This window comes from Mustela erminea, chromosome 15, assembly GCF_009829155.1.
Source record: "Mustela erminea isolate mMusErm1 chromosome 15, mMusErm1.Pri, whole genome shotgun sequence".
NCBI lineage: Eukaryota > Metazoa > Chordata > Mammalia > Carnivora > Mustelidae > Mustela > Mustela erminea.
This window is the reverse complement of record NC_045628.1, coordinates 75386244-75406502: the sequence shown is the minus strand read 5'-3', so window position 1 is coordinate 75406502 and position 20259 is coordinate 75386244. Positions and strand designations below refer to the sequence as shown.

The 20259-nt window shown below is 46.6% G+C and overlaps 1 protein-coding gene and 1 long non-coding RNA gene across 6 annotated transcripts in view; one reads left to right on the top strand and one right to left on the bottom strand.

Moving 5' to 3' along the window:
- MTUS2 (microtubule associated scaffold protein 2) overlaps nucleotides 1-20259 on the top strand; it is a 576541-nt gene that overhangs the window by 528615 nt on the left and 27667 nt on the right. For all 3 annotated transcript variants that reach the window (XM_032314531.1, XM_032314532.1, XM_032314533.1), the window contains one exon: nucleotides 19821-20035. In XM_032314531.1, the coding sequence (XP_032170422.1) occupies nucleotides 19821-20035 (215 nt within the window). The remainder of the gene's footprint in view (nucleotides 1-19820; nucleotides 20036-20259) is intronic.
- LOC116574025 lies at nucleotides 4174-12380 on the bottom strand. 3 transcript variants are annotated; one of them, XR_004279105.1, is made up of 5 exons: nucleotides 10640-12380; nucleotides 9784-9967; nucleotides 8170-8271; nucleotides 6560-7692; nucleotides 4174-4628 (listed from the first exon to the last, which is right to left on the bottom strand). It is a non-coding gene; the product is annotated as an uncharacterized LOC116574025 (long non-coding RNA). The 3 variants fall into 3 exon arrangements; XR_004279104.1 differs by lacking the exon at nucleotides 6560-7692; XR_004279106.1 differs by lacking the exon at nucleotides 6560-7692 and having other exon boundaries at nucleotides 12227-12380.

Below are 20259 nucleotides of genomic sequence, written 5' to 3'. Positions count from 1 at the left end.
ATCCATCAGTCACCAGGACCACGTTTGCCTGTGAGAAGAACATGGTTGCCTCTAGCTAGGGCGTCTGGGTGAGAAGATCCATCACTCTTCACCATATTCCTTCCATGTTATTTGAATTTTCTTGTCTCATCCAGAAAATCGAAACACTATGATACAGAAAGATCCTTTGGTAGGTTTATATCCTGGATAGAATAAATAGAATGCAGACTTTGTAGCACGCCTACCAGGATTGCTGTCTGCCCTCCCACACACAACTCCTGCTACTCCCCGTCCCAGTCCTGCCAGCTTCTGTTGCTTCTTCCTGAACTGGTCTCCTTCTCCTCACCCACCAACCTCCCCAGGCTTGCTGGGAAACCATTACCTCCACAGTGCCCTATCGGGGCCTTCCTCCTCAGTGGCAAATTCTCTGTGGCCATAGCACATGGTATTCCTGTCACATTGCTGTCACTGATCGTCCATCCATCCGATTCTCACTTCCTGTCACTAGACCAGGGCCACTCAAGGAAAGGGGCTGTGTTTAGCACTGTGTTTAGTTTCTGAATACCTTGCACAAGAGATCTGGTATTCCAGGAGCTTAAGGTCACATGGGGAAATTATGCGGGGAGATGGAGTTTACAAGAAAAACTCATCACTAAATAAAATAGTACAGTGGAATAATGTTTATGCCATTCTGCACATTTACATTGATTCCCATTTGCATCTCTTACCAGAGGCACTCCAGGCTATCTTTCCCTGTGATTTGCAGCAGATCCTTACAGATAAGGCTTGCGCCCTACATAATCAGAGCTGCCATTTATTGTATGCCTGTGAAATGTCCAGGAGGGTAAATGCATGGGTTCTAATAATCAAAATAGCCTGCGAGGTACGCCCACTTTACAGATGAGAACACAGAGGCTCAGAGCAACAAGCATCGAGTTGCCCTGGGTTATATGTTCTACCGCAGGGATTTGAACTGGGGTTCCCAGACTCCAAACCCATGCCTGCTTTTCCCTTAGTGTTCTACCTCTCACATCAGTTCAGACATAATGCTTTTGTCCTGTTTTACTGTCTGCCTCTCCACTCAAATGTATTGGTTCCCAGGTTAGGACTGAGCACCTCTTCACTCTAAGACAGTCCAAACACACAGGCACCAGCTCCCACGGCTTGCTGCCTCACTCCCTGCCCCTAACAGGCTGTGCACTCACTATTTAGGTCTGAGTTTACTTTTCTTCTTTCCATCAGAGCTTCTGTGCACAGGCTCTGCTCCTACTCTGCCATCCGCTTTATTTCCCTTTTCTACCCAAACCCTGTTTCTTCTTCTTCAGCTCTTCACAGCAGGGGTTAGTTCATGAAAGGCTTCCCCTATTGCACTGATGTGACATCTTGGTGGACTTGGGTTGGGGAGGGACCGGAGGGACCACAGACGGAGATGCTTGGTGTCCAGAAAAAGCTAAAAGTGTGGGACTCCCTCTTGACATTTATTCGACATTTATTTAGTCAGATCAGGGGATAAACTGATTTTTTTCTTCATAAAAAATGTTCACAAAAACATTCATCATATTTAATGTAATTCCACTACCTTTTCTCCAAGTCAACAATCTGGAAAAAAAAAAAAAGATGAAAGTTTTCTGTACAGAGAAAAGTTTCCTACTTTTCTGTAAGATTATTCTCTTCAGTGATGTTCTAACTCAGAAGGCTTCATAGGGGGAATTTTAAAGGACTTGATTTTAGATAAATCATTTAATCTAAGGAAACAACCCCACAGTGTACACACACACACACACACACACACACACACATCCAGACATAAAGAAAGTGTACATCAAAACACATTCGGCAGAGACCTATTGGAATGACGGGGTTTTCCCTTCATTCCCCTCACTGTTCACTATAGGGAGAGCAGGACAATTGTGTTTACTCTCCCTATAGTCTGAGTTCACCAGACGGCCGGTCAGGCAGCAGGCAGAAGCCATGCCAGTTATTTTACCAGTGAGAATTTAACATAAATGATTGTTAAATTGGCAACCAAAAGGCAAAACAAGCACTCTGATGTATCATGGAGGTAGCAAGTGTAGGAAGAAGGTGCAGGTACTCTGGTGAAATGATTGAGGTTAAAATGATTGAACCTTAGAGATTGGTTAAAGCCCTTCACAGAGCTGAGCCTTAGACCTCTGCTGGGGAGTGCTGGTCGCTGAGTTGGAGGAGGAGCTTGGGCTGAGAGCCAGGTCAAAGAGAGAGAGCCAGGTGTTTGGGGAGGAGCTGGGAGAAAAGGTTTCCATGCAAAGGAAACTGTCAGTGCAAAAGCCCTGGGGTGGGAATGTGCCTGGACCTGCAGTCCTCCCTCTAGCATCAGAACCACCAAGAGGGCTGGAGAAGCAGATTGTAGCCCCCATACTGAGAGTTTCTGAGTCAGCCCTTAGGGGGTGGAGCCCAAGAATTAGCATTGCAACAAGTAATCGGGTGCTGCTGAAGTTGCTGGCCTGGGGATCATACTTTGAGAACCGCAGTCCTCAAAGCATTCAAGGAGTGGCAAAGAGGCAAGTGTAGCTGGAGCAGAGTGAACAGAGAGATAGGAGAGCCGAGGTCCAAAGGCCATGGGGCCCAGATACTGGCAGACCTGCCAAGCCATCATGGTGACATGGCCTCTACCCTGAGTGAGGTGAGGGCTTCATGCAGAAGAGCAAGGGGCTGATACAGTCTTCGAGGATTCTCTCTGGCTGCCACCTTGAGACTCAGTGGTACAGAGGAAGGGGCCATGAGCCAAGGACTGCAGGCAGCCTCAAGAAGCTGGGAGAGGCAAGGCCATGGATTCTCTCTGGAGTCTCCAGAAAGGAACCCAGCCCTACCAACACCTTGGTTGTTATCCCGGTGAGACCCATCTTGTATTCACAGAACTGTTAAGACAATAAATTTGAGTTGTTTTAAGCCATTAATTTTTTAAGTGAATTTTTTAAAGATCCTTTATTTATTTATTTGACAGAGAGAGATCACAAGTAGGCAGAGAAGCAGGCAGAAACAGAGAGGAGGAAGCAGGCTCCCTGCTGAGCAGAGAGCCTGATGTGGAACTTGATCCCAGGACCCTGAGATCATGACCTGAGCTGAAGGCAGTGGCTTAATCCTCTGAGCCACCCAGTGCCCTAAGCCATTAATTTTATAGAGGTTTGTTACAGCAGCCGCAAGAAATGAAGGCAGGGGTTGGAGACAGGAGAGTGGGAGAACTAATCAACAAGGAGGGTTACTTCCAACAAGACATAATCTTCCAGAGTAAAGATTCATTTTTTAAGTATCACGATAGGAAACTGTAGGGTTCCACACCTGTTGACTTCAGTTTTCTCAGTGAAGTAGAAGTCAAGGCTGCATGCCCGGTGAGGGTCCTTTATGGACGAGGAAGCTGAAGCAAGCAGAGAGGTAGCTAACTTGCCTGAGACCACAACAATGGGTTCAAACCAAGGCAGTATGACCCCAGAACGCACCCTCTTGACCACTTCTCCAAGTAGCTGCTTCTGAGCAATGAAATGAGAGCATTTGAAGGGATCAACATTGAGCGGTGGTGAAGGCTAAGTTGGAGCCATCTCCAGGGAAGGGCATGGAAATGACCACCATTGTGGAGTGCTGGTGAAGTCTATGGTTGCCAGCTCTGAGAACAGTCCGAAGGCCATGGTCCTGGACAGGCCATTCATGGGTGGTCACAGGCACATACTGGGAGGCTGAAAATAGGTGTGGAGAGGAAGCTACAAGCTCGTACCGGCCTCCATCCTGCCCAGGATGCATGATGGTGGGGAGGGCTATGGTGTCACTGTAGGATTCCACCTATGAGGGGAGGAAGATGGGAAGCCACCGGCAGGAACTTTGAAGGAAAGTCAGTATCCTTAGACTCAAACTATCTAAGAGGGCATAGCCTCAGAGCTAAGTCTGAACACACAGGCTCAAGGTCAGCAAGGGAATCTCAGGCCAGGTAAGAGAGAACAGATAGGTGTGTGGTCAGACAGATAGATGGCTCAGAATGGCAGCGATGAGCAGGTTCTATAGCCTGGGATAGATACCAGACTGATGGTCAAGGCTGTGGGTCTTCTACAACCCTCAGCAGAGGCAGCACTCTACAGGCCTGAGTACTGAGCACTGGGTCTAGGGCCTTTCTACTCAAAGGGTGGCCCCTAGACCAGCAGCATCCTCCACCAGCCGGTGGTATGTAACTCAACGTGTTACTTGGACCAGCAGCAGGTGACGTATCACCTGGGAACGCGTTAGAAATGCAGGTTCTCGGCCCCCCCGCTCCCCGCCAGACCCACTAAATCGCAAGCCTCGCGTGTGATTCTGATGTCCACTCAAGTCTGACAGCCTCTGGCTTTGGGTGCCAAAACCCTGTAGTAGCATGAACTTGAGATTGCCACAAATGTGGACTGACTTGGTTCTGCTGCTCCAGCTCCTCTTGTATGAAACAGGATCACAGAGTAGAGATCTTGCCCACTTCGTAGGGATTTTGAGCAGGTCAGTTAAGGTCAGTTAACCTGTCCACGTAGAGCACTCAGGAGCGCCTCCAGCCCATGGAGAGGGCTCAGTACCTGTTAGCTGTGATGCCATCCACGGTGTGCCTTTCCTGGTCAGATGTGCTTTTCCTTCCTTTCTACCCGAGACCTTTTTCTGGGAAACTGGAAGAGAAAGAAATGTTTGCATTTTCTGGGACCTCATGTGATTGAGAAGCCCCTCCTGCTTCTCTGTGATTCGGTTTTTTAAAACAAACATGTAATATTTTAACTAGCCAACAAAATGGAGAACTTATCTTCTCAGGGATTCTAAGAATTATCACACAGGTCTCTGCTAATGAGGATTGCCTCCAACCATCCTCAGGTCCATTAGGTAAGGTGGACATGGTCATCTCAGGCTTTGGCTTTGATACAGGCAGCCACTCCCCAGCCTCTAACGAGACACAGAATGGGGCTGTCAGGTCCTAACTGGTAACTGTGTCCTCAAACAATATGTATGTACAGATGTGCAGCAATCTAAAGCAATAATAACAAACACTGTGAAAATAATTTTTAGCTAGGGCAGCACTGACCTCCTACACCCTCATTGAGTACCCAAGTCTTACCTTCAGAGGTCAAGTTGGGCCCACTCCCTCTAGATATGTGCATGGAATGTGTGTTTTTTTTATCCTTTGTCCCAGCCAAACATTCATGAAGTGTGGAAAATATTCCCATTTATAAGATTATAACGATTCTTTGACCCTCCCAAAATAATCAACAGCTAATATTTATCACTAACCATTTATCCAGTGATTAGTAGAGACCAAACAAGATCCTAAGCACCTACACTCAATTATTCCATGTAAACCTCACACTAACACTAAGAGGCAGTCTCTGTGTGAACCCCATTTTACAGAAGAGGAAACTGAGGCTCAGTGGATTAATCCCCCTCACACAAGCATCAACTAATAAACTCAGGCCCAAATTTGTTGGACATTACAGCCCATGTTCCTGCCACAGCACTTGGAGGAGGTCTCTAGTCCAGCACTGTGTAAAGACAATAACAGGATTAACTAAGAATGACCGAATAACTGAGGAACTTCCCTAACTGCAAATACAACATAACTTGCCTTAAGAGCTACAAGGTGGATTTGATCTGAATCTCCAGATGTCCCCTACTGAGGATACCTATACCCTTATTGAGGCCAGCTGGATGGCTCCTCCAACCCAGCTGGGATCCTAGTGCTAAGCTCCCTTCTGTCCATCCCCAGGTCAGTGTGTGCTAAGATTTCTCATCTCTCCCAGTGCTCTCTAAGTTTGACTTTGCTCGAAGTAACTTTAAGAACCCCCTACATCTAGCAAGTGCATCCCACTGAGATTTGTCAGATATAGTAGGCACTGCATGGGCCACCCACCACCTAACCCACTTCTTATTTATTGCCAGAGATAGTAAGCCCTTCGCACCTCCACCATCAAGGAATCTTCTGTCTTTCTCTAACAGGAGGGCCTGTGCTCGTGAGCCAAGGTTCTCCACAATCTCTGAGCAGCAGAGGGTGGCAAGGCAAAGAACCAAAATAAAAGTACCCCCCTTCACATCATATGTTCGGACTGTGTCACACACAGTTGTCTTGGTATTTTCTGCAGTATTCTATGAAATGCCACAGGGGCAGGTGTCTCTGTATACTTTATACCTCACTGTCGGGAAGGTACCCTTAACATTGTAACCTTTTCATGGTATTGCTGGGTTTTGTTTGGGATCACACACCCAGCCCCTATTTCCTACCAAGAGAAGAGGTTGGTGTGGTTCATCATCTGGTCTCTCTTAGATTTTATTTTCTCTAACTTGCCTTTTTTTCCATGCTTGTATTCTAAAGCTCATCAGTCCCTCCTCCTCTTACTTGACCAGCTCATGAAGCCAGATCCACCACCACCCTATATGCTGACTGCCACCACCCCCCTGCCGCCTGCAGCCCCCGTTCAGGTCTTGGTCTAGGCTGGCTGCTTTGGTGCCACACGTCCTCACTAAATGTGAACTGTGGCCAAAGGACGTACTTGTGGGTTTTCAGGACTGAGAATTTTTGCTTTATCAACAGTCTTGAAGCCATTTCCTTACCTACCTGGCAGCTGTGTGCTCAGAGAGAGGACCGCCACTAAAGGTAACATCTTACCTCCCGCCTGCCCTCAGGTATCCCATAGACCTCAGACAATGCTTCTCATGGGAATCTCCCAGAATCTTGGTTACATGCGGGTTCTGATTCAGTCCGTCTGACTGGGCCTGAGCTTCTGCATGTCTAATAAGCGCGCAGGTAAGGGGACCACACTCGGAGCAGGAAGTCATCAGCACGCCGCCCAGTGAGGGCGAGCCTTGAGCCAGCCAGACACCATGCCGGGTGCTCCACACACACAGATTGTATTTCATCCTGGCTCTGTTCGGTGAGGTACAGCTGTCTTCATTTTTTTAGTTGAAGGCCATTTTTCTGAATGTTCCCTCAGTTTTGGTGACCGTATAAATTAGAACAGTCTGCAGGTTGACAGGAAGCCACCACCGAGGAGGTCATGATTCCCTTGGATGCAGTAAAGTGGCTGTTCTATCCGAGACACTGTTGCCAATTAAATGGGGTTTGCCCGTACCGTAGAGACAGCAGCCCAGGAACTGGGATAACCTGGAGTCTGAAGGCGAGAACACTCCAGGCTTCCTGAAAGAGAAGTAGCTTCCCATGCTGCCTTCTCCCGCACCGACTGACTCAGCAGGGAGGGATCCCTCACTCTTGTTCCAGAAAGCATGTGTTTACAGAGAGCAGCCTGGTGTTCTGCTAAGTGGCGTGGGAGTCCACTGGTCAAGGCAATGGGTCTAGCCAGGGCATCGGGCAGGTGTTTCCATTAATCCTAAACACACTCTTGGGCTATGGCCGACTGCGTGAAAACTGGTCCTTCTGCATCTGTATCTAAAAATTTGTGGGTAGGAAGAATTTGAGGTGGTGCATTTTATTGCTTAGAATTGATCTGTTGTATTTGGTAGTAATGAAGAGAGGCTGAGATGAGTTCATAGGGGAATGACCATGTTTGAAAAAAATCAGCTCCTGAAGATTTAAAACATTAATCTTCCATTCCTGTGAAAAAATTAAGGCAGTAAAGGCTTGGACAGAAAATAAAGATGATCACAGGTCTGGGAAAACCTCAAAGAGGCATCTCCCAAATCCCGTGGAGAACACAGAATACCCAAGGCCAGGTGGTGCCTGTATCTGACAACCTGAAGGAAGGAAGGAATATATTTAAGCCGATTACCACCAAATGCATGAAAATGTATTATCTACATTTGATCCTCATACTCATCTAGGAGCAAATAAGGGGCAGGGGCCAGCCAAACTCTGGGACAGAAGATTGAAGTTAGCAACTTGCTCTAGAATAGGGTCACTCCAAGTTGTGGGGCTTCTTACATGATAGGGTCCTGGGAGCTCATTTTCTAGACCTCTCTGTAGGGCAAGTTTTCTCCATCATAAAGAGCAGCTCAGAACTTCAGCTTATACTGTTTAAACATTTTCCAGGACACTATTAAAACTTTCTTCTAAAGGGATGTTTTACATAGAGAGGATATTACTCGTACAATTTATGTAACAAGGACTCATTTGAAATAAAATTAAAGGGTCCTCTTTTCAATGTCATTTTGCAAAGGGAAAAAAAAAATTAAAAGCAATAAATATTCCCGACAACCACATGAAGCCATTACCTGTCCCATCTAAAGCTGGACCTTCAGGACGGTCCCTGTGGAGTGTGTTAGATGAGCGTGTGCCCTGGAGAGGCCTTTAAAACTCCACAAGCCCAAATTAACCTGGAGGAAAAGAAGAACCAGCTCTGTGCAAAACCATTTTCCACATCAAGCCATTTCCTCTTGATGGGCAGTAATGTTATTAGTTCTCATGTGGACAGCATTGTGTTGCTTTTCAAAACACATGATCATAACCACCCTCTTAATTCCATTTCGTTCTTTGCCTCCATAAATCATCCTTGTGTTTTTCTCCTCTCAGACCAAGAAGATTACCTATATGCATTGCACATTATCTGTACCTACGAGATTAGACATTATCCATTTGTTGAAATGCTCATCCTTTGTCTTAAAGAACACATCAAAATGGCACGAGGCTTTTCTTACTGTGAAAGAGCCTTACTGATGGGGATTTCTCTATCTTTTTTCCTTATATCTCTTTGTTTCCTTTCTTCCAAAATATAAGGCAGAATAGCAGTCCGGTTATTACTGGAAAGAGCACTTCCAAAATTCGCATGGATCAGATCCTGGCTGTCCCTTTCTAGCTGTGTCAGCTTGGACAAGTGACTTCACCCTTCTGAGCCTCTGTTTCCTCTTCTATAAAATCAAAGCAGAAATGGCTGCTTTGCCCAGCTTGGAAATTTGCTGGGAAGATTAAACAAGGTAGTGTTGTGTGTTAAAGAACTTTATAATGAAAATACATACACATGCCAAGAACTGTTATCACTCTTAATGTCTCATGTCATGGAGTTGAGTGATTGTGTACATTTTCCCTGCAGATGAAACTTATCTCTTTAGGGGACCATTGGGGGAGGGTCATAACAAAAATTCATATACTCTTCCCTGTCTTCTTCAAGGAAGACTCTTCTTGAGGATCTGGGTCACCATTATAATATCCATAGAATTCTAGAAGGCTAGGAGAGGAAGGGGGCTTAGCACTCCAAGTGCCCATAGGAATCAGTCTGCGAGGACTACTCTAGCAAAACACCACAGACAGGGGGCCTTAAACCACAGAAATTTCTTTCCCCATGCTTCTGGAGGCTGGACACCCCTGGGTTGTTTTCTGCTGAGGCCCCTCTCCTTGGCTTGTAGGTGGATGTCTTTTCCCTGGGTCCTCACCTGACCTCTGAACATGCACATCTCTGCTGTCTCTTCCTCTTCTTGGAAGGACAGCTGTCCCTCTAAATCAGGGCCTTATTTTCGCTTAATCACCTCTTCAAGGTCCCTATCTCCAAAAGCAGTTACATCCTGAGGTGTCCTGGGGGTTAGGATTTCAACATATCATCTGGGGGATCAGGGACATAGACCAGAATAGTGTCTGCCCTACCTCCTCATTTTATAGATGAGAATGTTGAAACCCAGAGAGGCTGAACGATGTGCTAAAACTCCCATAGCGGTGTCAGCAGAGGCTGGAGCCCAGCTCTATTCCTTCCCTCCTACCCCCCTGCCTTGCCTCACCTGCGGGCTGCTTGCTGCCTGTGTCCCCTCTCCTTCCTAGGTGCCATCCAACTCCTTCCCCTTGGACTTGCCCTTCTCCCCACAACACCGCCCCCCGCCCCGGGCACCCACCATCCTCACCTTCTGGTGTGTGGGGACTGTGCTTCTCAGGGTCAGGGCACAGGAAGACTTGTTCACTCTCAGTCCTGGGTGAACGTGTCAGTGGTGAGGAGTGGGCTTCGGCGCATCATGACGTGTGTTCGGGAATCTTGAGGTGTCTTGTATATCATCATCCACTCTTGGGGCTGTGTTCCCAAAGTTTGACCTATAAGTAAGTGAAATGTTCAGAGTGAAACACCTCAGGAAGATACCTTTCTGTATCTGTCCCATAGCTATCAAAACTCCTAACATCTGGAAAATGCTCTTTCTCTTGCCACGGCCAGATCTTGTGGATTCTTTCAGAAACCATGTCCACCCCCACAGGGAGGAAAACACGGCTGCCAAACTGCCCTAGCTTCCCTGGGAGAGATTTACTAACTGGAATCTCTCCTGAGGGGTCAGGCTTTGAACACCTCAACACTTTTATAAAATGGACCACAGCCTACGAATCACTGCAATACAGCCTGTCCTCATTCATCATTAAAGTGGCTTGTCAGAATTCAGATCCTGAAGGGAAAGCCCTTCCCAGGTACGATGGACTAGAGGAGAACCCCCCCAGCCTCTGTGAACTGTGGGCCCTCTGGTGTGTATGCATTCATCTATGAATCCAGGAGAGCTCTGTCTGATGCCTAATGCCTGGTGTTTCCCTCTGGTGGGACTCCTTCCGCCATGTTCCTATCTCCTCAAATGGCACCCCTGTCCCCCACTGCTCAGACCAGTCACCCGATTCATGCTGCCTGACTTCCTTCATCTCTTTCCTCCAATCCTTGGCTTTGCCTCCCAAATACAGCGCCCGTTCATCCATCCCTCAGCCTGCTGTAGACTTAGTTCCCCTCACCATGAACTCTGCCGGGGCTCCACACGCATCGTCTCATTGCTGCTCTTGTCCCCATCCTTGGCTCCTGTAGTCTGCAGCCGCTAGAGGGATCCTGTAAAAGCTTACTCAGCTCTTGTTATCCCCCGTGTGAGACTGTCTGGGCTTCCCACTATACCAGAGTAGAGCCCCAACTCCTCCTCAGACACCTCGGGCTCTGCACGACCTGACCCTGCCTGTCTCTTGAACTTCACCTCCCTCTACTCTCCCTGTCACAGACACTCAAGCCCCGTGGAAGTCTTTCTGTTCCTTATGGACCCCGAAACATTCTGGGCTCAGGACCTTTGTACTTGCTGTTTCTTGCACATGAGCCTCCCTGCCTCCAGCCCTCTGTGCCCTGCCTCTCTCTTGTCGTTCACAACTAACTGGTTGTTGCCTTCCCAGAGGGACCTCCCTGGTCCATCCCGCCTCAGCCTAACCGGCCCTTTCACTGGTCCTTTGTTAGTGTCATCCTTCTTTTACTTCTCTGTAGTTATTAAAAGCTTTAGCTAGCTAAAACATTGCTATTTACAAGTTTTGCTCACTTACTTGTGACACCCATGACGTATGTCTTATTCACACCGTGCCATGGAATGGGGGGCTGCGGGGGGGCTGGCACAGGGCAGGTGCTCAGTAAGTTCAGTCACTGTCTACTGACTGTCGGCCTGCCTGTGGGTGTGACCCTGTCCCACTGGTAGGAACACAGACAGGTAAAGAGGCAGGTAAAGGACTCTCCCTGACTCCTTCTGTCTCTTTTCTGCTCAATAATGGAACTTTCATGTCCTTTTCTCTCTCCTTGACATTTTCATCAAAACGAAGGTCTTACAGAGAAGCTGAGGGTAGGGCTGTGAAGGACACTGTGGCCAGAACTCACGCAGCCTGTTTGCAGACCAACCCTGTTAGCCTTCTGCCTGTCCCTGGGATCCGACAAGTGCAGACAAAGGCATTCGCCACCAGAGGGCATTTTTTCAGGCAGTATGGCTCCCCCTAGTGGGCACTCGTTGGTTACAAAATCACCGTATTAAAAACAAAACAAAACAACAAAACAAAAACCCAAACGAAGAACTTCACAGTGTAAAGACGCTCATAAAATTTAACCCCGTATAATTTCCACTCCGGGGGAGTTATCCTAATGGAAAAAGCAAAATAATATATGGGTGACATAGACCATATTTCCAGCAATAAAGGAGTATAAATTGTGGTACATCAACAGGGGAATCTAAGGAAGCCGTGAAAATGTTAAGCATCAGGATACTTCCTAAAAGCATTAGGACATTTCCTTATAGAATATTAAGAATTCACACCACGGCAACAGCTATGAAGGGAGCCTGCAATTGAAAATTTTATCTTTTCTATGTAGGGAGATTAATAAGGTTAATTTTTAATTTTTTTCCTTGAAAGTTGTTATGTCTGTTTAATTAACCATCCCCCCTCCCCAAAGAAGCATCTCTGTAACTGTGGTATCTCGCTCCATCTGTATGTGACGATGGTGACTCCTTCAGTTTTCTAGGGCTGCTCTTAACTATGTCCCTCTGGCTGGGGGACTTAAACAACAGAAAGCCATTTTCTCACAGTCGTGGAGGCTGGCAGTGCAAGACCCAGGTGTTGGCAGGTTGCTAATTCTTCTGGGGCCTCTCTTGGGTTTTATAGAAGGACCCCTTCTGTCACATCGTCTTTCTTCCACAGGCATCTGGGTCCCGTGAAGACACCAGTCAGATTAGATTAGAGCCAACCTTAATGCCCTCCTTTTAACTTCACTACCTCTGTGAGGATCCTGTCTCCAAACATGGTCACATCCTGAGGTACTGGGAGTTAACAGCTCAGTGTAGGAATTCAGTGACTCTTATAATACTTAGATACTGACATAGAATAGACTAGATTCTTACATACTTATTAGGTGCTTATTATTTATATACTTATTATATACTTATTAAGTATATTAGTAAATAATAAGGTTACTATTAATACTTATACTATTATAATACTTATATACTGTACAAATACTTATAAACAGAGTATCGTCTCTCATTATTTATTTATTTATTTATTTGTCAGAGAGAGATGGAACACAAGCAGGGGAAGGGGCAGAGGGAGAAGCAGGCTCCCTGCTGAGCAAGGAGCCCCATGAGAGACTCCTCTGGGATCCTGACCTGAGTCCAAGGCAGTCACTAAGCCCCCCAGGTGGCCCTCCTTTCTTTATATTTAGGTGATTTTATAATTGTGTCCACTAAAGCCCTTGCTATGATGCAGAAGGCAGTGTAATATCGTTCCTTATACCTTTGTCCTGAGCGGTAGAGCCTGCGTGGTATTTACCTTTATCTTTTTTTTATCTTTGCTACCTCTTGGGCAAACTGATAAAAAGTTGTAATTATTTGAAAGACCATCAGCCATTTGTTTACAGGAAATTGATCTTACTCACTGAATTCTACTCCTTTCAGTTGATTTATGAGCTGTGGTTAACACAGTACTTTTTTTTTTTTTTAAGATTTTATTTATTTATTTATTTGACAGAGGGAGATCACAAGTAGGCAGAGAGGCAGGCAGAGAGAGAGAAAGGGAAGCAGGCTCCCTGCCGAGCAGAGAGCCTGATGCAGGACTCGATTCCAGGACCCTGAGATCATGACCTGAGCTGAAGGCAGCGGCTTAACCCACTGAGCCACCCAGGCACCCCAACACAGTACTTTTTTTTTTTTTTTTTACAAATGGTGCCGTAGCAGTTTTCTCTGCCGGTGTCCCAAGGATCCCTACATCTTCATGTGTCCCACTCACCAGCTGATGGGTTGGTATCGTGGTATTATGTATATCTGGGGATGTGCTAAATGCAGCTTTAATAATATTATATAGTCTTATAGTGTATATGCACACATACACACCACCATATACTTTCTTACATATACCACCCTATGTGTTCGGCTTTAACTGCACCACAGATTCTAATCCTGCTTTTGCTTTTCAAACTCATGCTTCTGAATTACAAGTGTTATATGTTCTTAACCAATCAAAACCCTGTTATTCTCAAAATTATTGTCTCAGCTTCCTAGGTTCTAAGGATGTATTATCATGGTGTGTGTCTCTCACTATAATGTACCAAATGCTTTCACGAGAATAGAAAAAAAGAAAGAATGAACGAAAGTAAGACTCCAGATGTTGTGTAAGGCTACTAAATTAGCCTGCCTTAATCTGTCTACAAAATGTCCGAATAGACATATTTTTGAAGATTGACCAGAAGAAAGACATGATGTGACTTTTCTTTCTCTGGGGACTCCCTTATTGGAGCTGTCCTCCTGGGGTCCCAACTGCTCTTCTATCTAGTGTCTTCTGCAGGCTCAGGGCTTACAACAGGGCGGCATGGGAAAATTAGAGGTGTCCCCTCACTTGTACCTAATAGCAACTGGGAATTTGGGGATTGGAGCTCTATGTGAAAAAAATGATTACTTTGCCACCCTATAGACAGCAAAACGGGGGGTTTCACAGCTCATGATTTACTTAAGGCAACAGTGTAGTTCAGGGACAGCTCTTGGATGAAAACCAATCGTCTCTGACTCCCAGTCCCATGAATCATCCTGCCACTAATATAAATAAAATAACAAGTAAGATAGAAGAGTCTTGTTAGTTCTGACCACTGGATGCCATAACCTTTTCAAACCCTGTCTTCTTCATTATGATAGTAGTTCTTAAAAAAAAGGTTTTTTTAAATTTATCTGTCAGAGAGAGGGGGACCGCATAAGCAGGGGGAGTAGCAGGCAGAGGGAGAGGGAGAAGCAGACTCCCCATTGAGCAGAGAGCCCAATGTGGGGCTCGATCCCAGGACCCTGGAATCATGACCTGAGCTGAAAGCAGACCCTTAACTCACTGAGCCACCCAGGTGTCCCAATTATGATAGTAATTTTTAATTTTTTTTAACTTTTGAAACATAAAGAAATAATAGTTTTTTTAAATTAAATGTATGTTGTTGCAGGTGTTCATTGGACCTGGAGTCCTATAATTAAGCACAAAACCCCCTGAATAAGGGAAGTGGAAATACAGATATATTTCATTCCAATAGAATTACATCATCACACTGTTTCTGCATCGTACCTTTTTTGTTTAATAATATGTTACAGATATCATAATGACACAAAAAGATTTACCTAATTTTTTTTTGCTGGTTACCCATATCGCTTTATATACAGGATTTGTCCCACATGTATATTGCACTGATCATTTCTATAACTAGCCCAGACTGCTTCCCCAAAGCAAATCCTGCTGCAGTCACCATCTGAGAGCTACTTTGTGCACTTGCAAAATTGTAGGCTTCAAGGGCATGCATCATGTCATTTCTTTCTCCAGTGAACTGATTGGTTTTCATTTGTTTCTTTACCTTTCTACCTGCTTCTTTCCAACTACACAATCTGTAGCGTCAACTTACTGCCTAAATTTCCTAGAATTAACAACACTGATAGGAGTACTATATAATGAATAAATTTTTCCCATACAAAATAGCACTTACCAAAACCAAAATACATGATTAGCATGTTTTGTTATTTTCATTTGAGCTTTATATGCTCGCTCTAGCTCTAGTTCAGAGGCAATAAGAATTGAGTTTCTCTCTCCCTCTGCCCTTCCCTCATGTTCCGTCATGTTCCGCAGGTATCGGTGTATGTGTGCGTGTGTGTAAGACAGTGAATGGGTGGGGGTTGCATTTCTGTTTCATTTTGCCAGCATGTATCCTCGTCCTTGTTATACGGATGTTTTCCAATCAGAATATGACCTTTCCTTCCATAAAAAAATTTACATTAATCCTCGGAGGTATTTTCCCTATCATGCCATTTAAAGTGTACAATTCTGTGGTTTTTAGTGTATCTGCAGTTGTGCAACTGTGACCACAATCTGTTTAGAACATTTTCATCACCCCCCCAAAAAACCCGTGCTCTGTAGCTGTCACACCCCAAAGGCTCCCACCCCCTCGCATGTCAATGTTGAAAGATGTTCTTGCCCTCGGAAGCAGCTTATCCATCATATTCCCACGAATGGTCCATTAGATTCTACTTTCTCAGATCTTCCCTGTGTTATCAGAATATTTCATCTTTTGTAGACTTATTGATGAAAGATCGTTTCTTACTTTGGTTTGCATATGCTTAATCAGGAATGGTGCTGACCGTCATGACCTTTTGGCCATCTTTGTCACCTGTCTATGCAGTGCTTTGTAGACCTATTTTAAATAAAATCAAACATATTGTCACTACTTTGTCCCCATCCACTGGTGCATGCTACGTGGGGTAAAGACCATAGTGAAGTTAGTCCACCCAAATTACAGGAAAAAGAACATCCTCCCAGCAGGCCCCGGAATCCAGAAACTGCCCTGAGGCTACCTGTGTGTCCCCAGCTGTCATCTAGTGGTGTCCTTGTTCCTTCTGTCAGATTACTCCCATCCTTCCCCAGTGTAGGTACAATTATAGCTCCTCTATTTGCCTCCAAATTAAAATAATATAATTAATATAACTAAATTAAAGATTTATTTATTTATTTTAGAGAGCACACACAACCTGGGGGAAGGGCAGAGGGAGAGAGAAACTCAAGCAGACTCTGTGCTGAGCACAGAGCCTCATATGAGGCTCAATCTCACAACCCTGAGATCATGACCCAAGATGAAATCTAGATCCCGACTCTGAACCAATTGAACCACCCAGGCACCCCTCTGTTTGGTTCAATTCGACTTTGTCTCAGTCCATCAACCACTATTTTTTTTTCCAACCACTATTTTTTAAATGCACATTCTGTGGTCTTTGCTCTGTGCTATTAAAAAAATCTAGTCACCCCAGGAGGCAACTGGGTGGCTCAGTCAGTTAAGTGTCTGCCTTCTGCTCAGGTCCTGATCCCAGAGTCCTGGGGTCAAGTCCTGTGTCAGGCTCCCCAGTCATCAGAGAGTCTACTTCTCCCTCTTTCACTCCCTCTGCCCCTCCCCTCTCTACGCATGCCCTCTGGCTCTCTCTCAAATAAATAAAATCCTTTAAAAAATTTTTTTAAATTTAAAAATAAAATCCAGTCACCCCAGGATAAACCTGTCTTTATATACACACCTCTTACCTGGATCCTGAGAGCCTTTTTATTTATTTATTTATTTATTTTACCAGCTAAATTCCCTGGTGAAACCGCTAATAAATTTCCCTGGCTGGAGGGTCTTTGGGAAAAGCCAGAACTAGGTTAAAGCCAGTGAGCCAGAACTTCCGGGAGCAAGTGTTTCCCCACTGCTACTTCCAGACCAGAGCCGCTTTGGCTGTTAGTTACTGTCAGGTCCTTTTATAGGGACCGTAGCCTCCAGCAATCAGGTGTAAGGGAGAACCCTCAACCTTTTCCACCACAACCTCACTACCAGGCACCAGAAAGCCTCAGACTGCGTCTGTTATTCACGCTAGTATTTGTTAGCAGCCCCAGAAACCTGTCCCTTAGGTAAACCTTGCCCAAAAGATTGACTGTCAGTGGAGGTGACAACAATATTCAGGGACATCCCTAGCGTATGTGACGCTCCAGATGGATCATTCGTACATTGCTCCTTTATACCATGGATCACTTCCCGTATAACCTTGCAATAATCAGTAATAAGCATTATCTTCCCAACTCACTACACACCCAGTTGAAAAAGAAATTTCATTTTTATTGGTTAACATTCAAATGAGAATGCAATGCTGCTTCTGTGACGTTTCTGCCAAACACGCGTGACCCGAACCTAGGAATGAGGAATCATCAGACACACCAAATCGATAGATGTTCTGGAATAATGGCCTTTAGTCTTTAAAAGTGCCAAGTTCAGGGTGTCTGGCTGGCTCAGTCAGTTAAGCATCTGCCTTCTGCTCAGGTTATGATCCTGGGGTGCCGGGATCGAGCCCCACATCAGGCTCTCTGCTCAGCGGGAAGCCTGCTTCTCCCTCTGCTGCTCCCCCTATTTGTGTGTTTTCTCTCTCTCTCTCTTTCAAATAAATAAATACATAAAATCTTTTAAAAAATAAAATAAAATAAAAGTGCCAAGGTCCAGAAAGTCCAGAGCAGACCAAGTGTTGTCCCAGACTGGAGGAGAGTGAGGACACCATGCACCTAAAAGCAACTTGATGATTCAGAACCGGATCCTTTCTCTAGAAACGATATTACTGGGACAATTGGTGAAATTTCAGTGGGCCTGCGCATTGGATGGCACTACTGGATCGGGGTCCATGTCCTGATCTTAATGAATATATTGTAGTCGTGTGGGAGAATGTCCTTGTTTGCAGGGAATATACACTAAGGAATTCAAGGTTAGTGGGACAACAGGTAGCACCTTATTCTCAAATCGTTCAGGGGACAAATGTCATGTGTACAATCATTTGTCCTGTACATACAAGTTTTCTCCGTGATTTTTTTGGAAGCGCAAAAATTATTTTTAAAAACCGCAACAGTAACTATAGTAATTGTTTGGAACTTAGGCCAACTTTTGTTGGGGAGGATTATTTTTCACTAACGTTTTTCAAAATTGCTGGTACCAGGTAATTTTAAAAGGCAGAGAGTTCTCCAAGTCTATTTGGTTATTGCTTTTAAATTCTCTAAGACGGTATGCTTTCTGATTTCCCGCACCTGGAGGGGACAGCACCCGCCGTCCCACCCTGGGCTCCCCCCATTACCTTGGCAGATCCTGCAAACTGCTTCTCCAGACCACGCTTCAGAATCCTCCAGCCGATGCCGGGACCTGGGACCCTAGGCCAGGTGAAGCAGGAGAGCAGGAAGGCCGCTGGGGTCGGTCTTCGGCTACTGGGCTGGCCTGCTGCTTACACACTGTTTTCATAGGGCAACGGGTCTGCGTGCTGTCCAGCCAATCCACCACTCATCTCACCAGGGGAAGAATGTTTTTAAACATCCCTATGCTGAATAAGAACGTTTTTAGAGCAGAACGTGATAAAGGAGTCTTTGAACTAGCTGCCTCTTTAGGGTGGGACTTCTGATCAGGATGTTTCAAATGCAGTCTCGCTTCCCCTGGGGGTGTGTTCCTGACCACCCCCCCCACCCCTGCACACACACACACACACACACACACACACGGTGCAGATCCCATTTAGCCGGCGTTTACACCATTACGAAGTACGTGACCGTGTTTCCCCAGCAGGTCGTGCAGAGCGGAGGGCGTTTGTGGAACGTACATGTTGTGTGTGAGCACCTTTCTGTGTGCGTGTGCTGGGTGTAAGCAGCTCCAGGTGGCCTAAGCAGAGCAGATAGATGTCAGGCTGTTTTTCTCCTTCTTGAAAACAGTTAGCAGTGGAGGCGGCGATCTTGAAAATAGAAGCCGTCACTCCTGCCTGCCGCCTTAGGGAAGCACAAATGCTAAGCAGAGCAGGGGCAGGATTGGGGCGCCTGGGTATGGGCTGTGCCACTGTCCCCATCCCCTGCACAGAAAACCCACCACGGCTCTGCCGGGTATCATGCCTACGCCAAGGGGTATTGAGCGGTTGTTCCTTCTGGCGGAGAAGAATGGTGCTTTGTGAAGCTCCACGTCCCTGCACGTTCTCTGAGATTGTCCCGCCTGGCATTTCAGCCCCGAGGGAACAGCCTTCAGTATCTGCGCGTCCTCCCTCCCCTCTGTCCCCACTTCCCCACCCCCTCCCCATCCTGTCCCCAGATTCCAGGGACACTCAGGTCCCAAACCTCAATGGACATGAGTCACCATGGACCTTGTGAGAAGTAAATCCTGAGTTCCTGCCCCAGGGGCTCTGACCCACTCAGAGCATGCCTAGGAGCGGGCATTTTTAACCAATACCCTGTATCTTGATGGCTGTGGTCTGTGGGCTCTTGGAGACGCCCTGCAGTAGTACAGGTACACAGGGCTTGCGGTCAGAAAGCCCAAGTTTGCCTTCGCAGCTCTCTCTCCGCACACTTGGGCAAGTCCCATGAGCTCCCTGGGGCTCAGGTTCGACCTCAACACCCAGCATCTGTTGTAAGGATCAAATGTGGTAGAGGGCAAAGCGTTTTGCAAACAGTGAAGCTCTCCAGAAGCAGGGGTAAGAGGAGCTCGCCCTGGTTGTCCCCATCCCCTGCACAGGGGATGTGCACAGGTTGTGACGGTGACCGGGGTGATCCACCAGTAGGGATTAAAGACACTTGGGTGTGATGCCTTTGGTCCCGTAACCCATTGTTTAAAGGGGTTATTCCCCTCCTCCTCCCCCAGCCTTCCACACAGCCAAGTGCGAGAAACTACAGAAGGAGAAGGAGGACCTGGAGAGGCGGTTCGAGGAGGAGGTGCGGAAGCTGGGCTGGCAGCAGCAGGCGGAGCTGCAGGACCTGGAGGAGCGGCTGCAGCTGCAGTTTGAGGCGGAGATGGTGCGGCTGCAGGAGGAGCACCACGCCCAGCTGCTGCACGTCCGCTGTCAGCACCAGGAGCAGGTCAGTCAGCCTGGGGCTCCGGCTCTGCTGTCGGGACACAGGGGTGCAAAGTGGAGGGGAGCCAGCGCTGCTTTAGCAAGAAGCCCCGCTCCAGGAGGTGAGCTTCTGGAAAGTTCACTCTCCGACCTCCTTTCTTCCTGCTGTCCCCTCTCCTCCCCACAGACACCCTGGCCTCCAGCTCCCTACTTCCCAGGCACACTCCCACTGGGCGTGGCGGGCGGCGG